General features: G+C 53.0%; 1 protein-coding gene across 1 annotated transcript; it reads right to left on the reverse strand.

Moving 5' to 3' along the window:
* Nucleotides 1-1,006: 1,006 nt before the first annotated feature.
* On the reverse strand, nt 1,007-1,816 carry LOC147974981 (uncharacterized). The gene has a single exon (XM_087520224.1). It carries the CDS (start codon nt 1,814-1,816, stop codon nt 1,007-1,009), a length of 810 nt encoding a protein of 269 aa, XP_087376350.1.
* Between the last annotated feature and the right edge of the window lie 3,957 nt (nt 1,817-5,773).

Raw genomic sequence — 5,773 nt, forward strand, 5'->3', positions numbered from 1 at the left:
GTATCTGAAAGTTTATGGAACTGATATAGAAGAGCAGCTAGCTTGCACAAAGGCAATGGATCATGAGAGTTATGGTTCATGTATTCGAAAGGTAAGTCAAATAGATAACAGAAACTATGCATGGACTAATCTCGATCACACAAGGATTTTCATTGATCCTGAATTTCGTGTAAGTATTCATGTTACAATATATCATTATTTATCATAATTATTTATTATCAAACTTATAGTGGAAAGAACATGCAGACTTCTGTTTCGTGCTTAGATTGAGGTTAGAAAGGTGGAGTCGGTACAAAATGTGTTTATTGCAAACAATGTAGACTATGACAGTACATCTTCAAGAATGGTATTTTCTTTAATATGCTCCGTCGATATGAACTGGTTGTTTTCAACTGTGGAACTCTAATAAATATTTTTCAAACACTTATGTTTTATTACAATCCATGTGATCGCTAAATGGAGTACACAAAGCATCTTGTACTGAACCTCCCCCGGAAAACTTTAACGGATGGTACAAGAGATCTCCTTATTTCGTGACTCAGGGGCTGCATCGTATTTCGGACCCCCCATCCCCCACATCTCCGGACAAGGCCTGCATCCAGTGACCCTACAAAGAACAAGTACATGGGGATGCATTCACGGTACACATACCTTCACCGTTTAATAAAACAAAGACAGAAGGCCATAAGGCTTACGGCCAACCTTGTTGCTCGCAGTCATGAAAAATCTTAACGAATGCAAAGGACTGATCATGACCCCGCAACCAATCAGTGAAAAAACACACAGACAAGCATGTCGGGCTCCAAAGGGGGCCTTGTCCAGATGGCAAACGCTAGCACGCGAATATATTGGTCGGGAAGGGGCGTTCTCCCAGCGGATATTAATTAAGAAGTCGCGCGACATGGCAGGTTAAAAATAAATTCAAACAATACTTCCTAATCTTGCATACAAACTCTACTCCGCATAACTACCAGGCTTTTTTTTACGGATAGAACAATTTCATTACTTAGCCAGAGTCATTACATTCAGATTGACATAAAGCAAGAATCTCGTCCAGCGCGTAGCGCAACCAGACAGCCGTTTTGGGGAGCACACGCCCCATGTGAGCCAGGGCATGGCCCGCCTTGTTTTGGTCCCTTCCGATGGCCATTATTTCATGTGATCTGCTACTCAGGAGGTGCCTGATATCATTGACCATGAAAGCTAGCAAGGATCTATCTAGGACCTGATCCGTGATCATCTGTGTAGCCACCATGCAGTCCGTCTCCACCATTATATGTTCATTGCTTCTATCCATTGCTAGCGACACACCCTCCAGAATGGCCGCGATCTCCGCCTCTAGAGCACTTGTACATCTTTGGATGAAACGGCACGACGCAAAGATAATAGAGCCTGTGTGGTCGCGAAGTATCATACCAGCGCCCCCTGTTTCATCCTCCTGCCGCCATGAGCCATCAACGTTTAATTTCACCCACCCAGGCGGCGGCTTATTCCAATGCTCCGGCGATTTGCTCGGCCTCACCACAGGCGACTTGTGGCTCCCCTCCTGGCCTCTATAAGCAACCACAGTTTTCCCCTTTGAATCATCAGCATGCGGGTGCTGCTGTATGGCCACCAGTGAGTTGATGTAGCCACACAGGAACCTACAAGATGCCTCCACTGGTGGTGCCGGTTTGTTATGATAAACCTCGTTTCTAACATGCCAGTTCCGCCACAAGGTCATGATTATCGGTAGACGTACATCCACAGAACAACCATCAAGCAGGTGGATGATCCACTCAGGGCCGGTGTTCATGATAGCTTCCACCTTGGGCATCCTTCATATGTGCGCCATCGCAGTCCATAGCCGCTGAGCTAAAGGGCACCTGCAAAGAGTGTGGAACGTGTCCTTGCATTCCATACCACATAGAGCACATGTATCAGAAATCTCTAGCTTTCTTTCCTTTTTGTTTTGAAGAGTGGCCAACGAATTTGTCGCGACCCGCCATGCAAAAACTCGTACCTGTGGAGGGGCAGGGCACCCCCACACTGCCTTCCAGACGACACGCGTGTCGTCCGGTGCCCTGCTCGTGGCGCACGTAGTGGTGCGAGTACAGTCCTCCAGCGTGAGCTTGTACGCACTTCGAACACTGAAGACACCTCGTGTATCTGGCGCCCATGAGAGGACATCCTCCAGTCGCCGTGGGCTGGCCTTGATCGACAAGATGCACTATACATCTGGGGCCAAGAAATGCTGTTGAAGGAGATCCGTCCGCCATCGACCATTGTCGTCAAGGAGCTCGGACACCCGCCTAAGCCGACAGGTGGCCCGAGGTGTGATCGGACGATAGGATGTGGGCCTCGGAATCCAAGGATCACGCCATATGCGGATTCGCTCGCCATTCCCTACCCGCCATATGAGTCCTTTTTTGAGGAGCTCAAGGCCGTGATGAATGGCATGCCACGTTGGAGAAGCATTGCCTGAAAAAACAGTATCCTTAAGGCATCCGTTAGGGTAATATTTTGCTTTTAATACCTGAGTGTGTAGTGAGTCTGGATTGGTCAATAGACATCATGCTTGTCTTGCAAGAAGGGCTTGATTAAATAGCCGAAAATCACGGAATCCCAGTCCACCCTTTCCTTTTGGTTCCAGGAGCTTGTCCCAGGCGCGCCAATGGGTTTTCCTTTTCCCTTGCTTCGAGCCCCATCAGAAATTCCGCACTAGCCGCGTGAGGTCTGTTGTTGCCGCCCTCTCTCTCTCGCCTCTGCACTCGCCTTGCACTCGAGGAGGAAGAGGACTGGAGGAGGAAGAAGGACATACAGACACAATGACTTTCCCGGCCGGCGCACAAACGCCGCCGTGGGCGCACGAATGCCCCATTCTTTTTTTGTTGTATTCACAGGCTACATCACGGGTCACTGTTACAACTGAGGAGTACAATGGCTTCTATAGGCCGGGAACACACACCCACTAGAGCACGTACTCCATCCTTGCCCTACCCATGCCACGATGCCAACTAACTCCGACTCAGTCTCCCTATACACACGTACGCAGCTCACCTGCATGCACTAACAGCCTCAACGTACAGCCGGCTTTGTAGCTAGCCAAGACGTAGCACCCACGGACTCTCCCTGGTGATCCGATCATCCGATCGTGAGCCCGGGTTTCTCGTCCGCACGACCTCAACGTCATGTTGCTTCGCTGTGCCTGCTGCATACTACGTCGCCATCCGACTACAAGCCACGAGCACACACACTACACATCTCCCGCATGTCCCGCGCGCACTCGACGCGTCCGACGAGTTCGACCGCACCATCAGTGCGTCCCGCACGTCCCGCGCGCATCCGACGCGTCCGACGAACCCGACTGCACCAGATGCCGTGGCTTATTCCAACACACTCCTCCTAAGCCACGACGTCGCCGCACGGCCTGCCTGCAGGAGCCCTGCCTCGTCGACGTCGTCTCGGCGCCATGGACTCCTCCGCTGCGTCTTCGGCACAAGCCGCCGCTCGCCGCGTCTTCATACCGCGCGCCTCCACGGTTGTCGCGCCGAGGCGCCGCGACCTCTGCGCCACCACGCAGGTCCTTCGCGACCTCCACGTCTCCGTGACCGCCGTGCTCTTCGCGCGCACTCCCCACGTCCCCACGCTCCCGGCCCGCGCTCCCGCCGTGCACGTACGCGATCTGCGCGACCAGATCCAGCGCCCCGACGCAGTCCACTCCCGCGGTCCTGACGCGCCCGACGTGTCCAGTGCGCACCCATAACACGCACCGGTCGCGCCCGGCCCGCCGCCGTCGTCGTCGCCATGCGCCGCAGCCACACCGCCTCGACCTCCATGTCCGCCGTGCTCGTCGCGGACTCACCGCGCACCACCTCCGCATCCGCCATGACAGCTGTCGCGCCGCGCACCTTCACAGGCCGACACACGGCCCGGAGCTCCGCGCAGCCGCCGACGAACGCCGCCATCGCCGGCACGCCACCGGCATGGCCCAAGACGACCAAGCTCATGATACCAATTGTTGTTGCCGCCCTCTCTCTCTCGCCTCTACACTCGCCTTGCACTCGAGAAGGAAGAGGACTGGAGGAGGAAGAAGGACACACAGACACAATGACTTTCCCGGCCGGCGCACGAACGCCGCCGTGGGCACACGAATGCCCCATTCTTCTTTTGTTGTATTCACAGGCTACATCACGGCTCACTGTTACAACTGAGGAGTACAATGGCTTCTATAGGCCGGGAACACACACCCACTAGAGCACGTACTCCATCCTTGCCCTACCCATGCCACGATGCCAACTAACTCCGACTCAGTCTCCCTATACACACGTACGCAGCTCACCTGCATGCACTAACAGCCTCAACGTACAGCCGGCTTTGTAGCTAGCCAATACGTAGCACCCACGGACTCTCCCTGGTGATCCGATCATCCGATCGTGAGCCCGGGTTTCTCGTCCGCACGACCTCAACGTCATGTTGCTTCGCTGTGCCTGCTGCATACTACGTCGCCATCCGACTACAAGCCACGAGCACACACACTACACATCTCTCGCATGTCCCGCACGCACTCCACGCGCCTGACGAGCCTGACCGCATCACCAGTGCGTCTCGCACGTCCCGCGCGCACCCGACGCGCCCAACGAGCCCGACTGCACCAGATGCCATGGCTTATTCCAACAAGGTCATCACAAACAGAATATGGCAATTTAAACACCCCATTATATAGGTTGGGATGGCCTGCAAGACAGATTTAATTAGGGTCTCCTTTCCTGCCTTTGTGAGGGTGTCCCCCCATGCCATGATCCTCTTGGTCAAGCTTGCTTGCAACATCTGAAATCTCCCCTTATGCATACGCCCATCCGGCGTCAGTAGGCCAAGATATTTACCTTCAAATTCAGAATTTTGCACTTGCAGTACTTGTCTTACACCGGTCTGTATCACCAAAGGACAGTTATCACCAAATTGTATAGAGCATTTATGTGGGTTTATAAGTTGACCAGTGGCTAGGGCGTATCTCTAAATAACTTCCTTCACATAAGTCGCTTGGGCAACATTAGCCTTAAAAAACAACAGGGTATCATCTGCAAATAGCAAGCGTGATATACCAGGTGCTCTGCTACATATCTTAACAGGTTGGATTGCCTGTGTCTCCACTCCCTGCTTGAGTAATGCGGATAAACCATCAGCCACAAATAAAAATAAGAAGGGGGACAATGGGTCACCTTGCCGAAGCCCACGCGACGGTGCATAACTACGGCTTGGGACGCCTCTTAATAATGTTCTGAAGGTGACACACCCCTGCAGCATATTCTACCTCCTCAGTGACCTCTTGCAGGAACATCTATGGATTGCGGCTCCCAGTTTTTTTTTTTTTGAGTCTATTGCGGCTCCCAGTCGAAGGCCTCAAAAGCGACCACATGTTCGCATTAGGGTGATGGGCCTTAGCACCGGTGCAGACTTAAGAGCCCCTTCAAAGGCCGCCGAATAGACCCAATGCTCCAACTATTCTGTAGACCTCCCAAGCAGCTCTAGGACAATCTCGAGGTCCGGCTTCAGCCAAGGATCATCATCAAATAAGGTCCCAACGGTGAAACAAAGGGTTGTCTTCATCATCTCAGCCATCGCCGCGACTTCTCGAAGTCGGTCCTCTGCATCGGGAGCTCCTATAGGGCGTCGGGAACGCAGCGAGCGCGCATCCCAAGCTCCCCCTTCGTGCCCACATGGGCCGGCCCATGTTGGGCCGGGATGCTGCCTGCTTTTTTTTCTTTTCTATTTTTTCTTTTTCTCAGTAATT

Source organism: Triticum urartu, chromosome 4A (assembly GCF_056163025.1).
Source record: "Triticum urartu cultivar PI428250 chromosome 4A, HENAU_Tu73, whole genome shotgun sequence".
Lineage (NCBI taxonomy): Eukaryota > Viridiplantae > Streptophyta > Magnoliopsida > Poales > Poaceae > Triticum > Triticum urartu.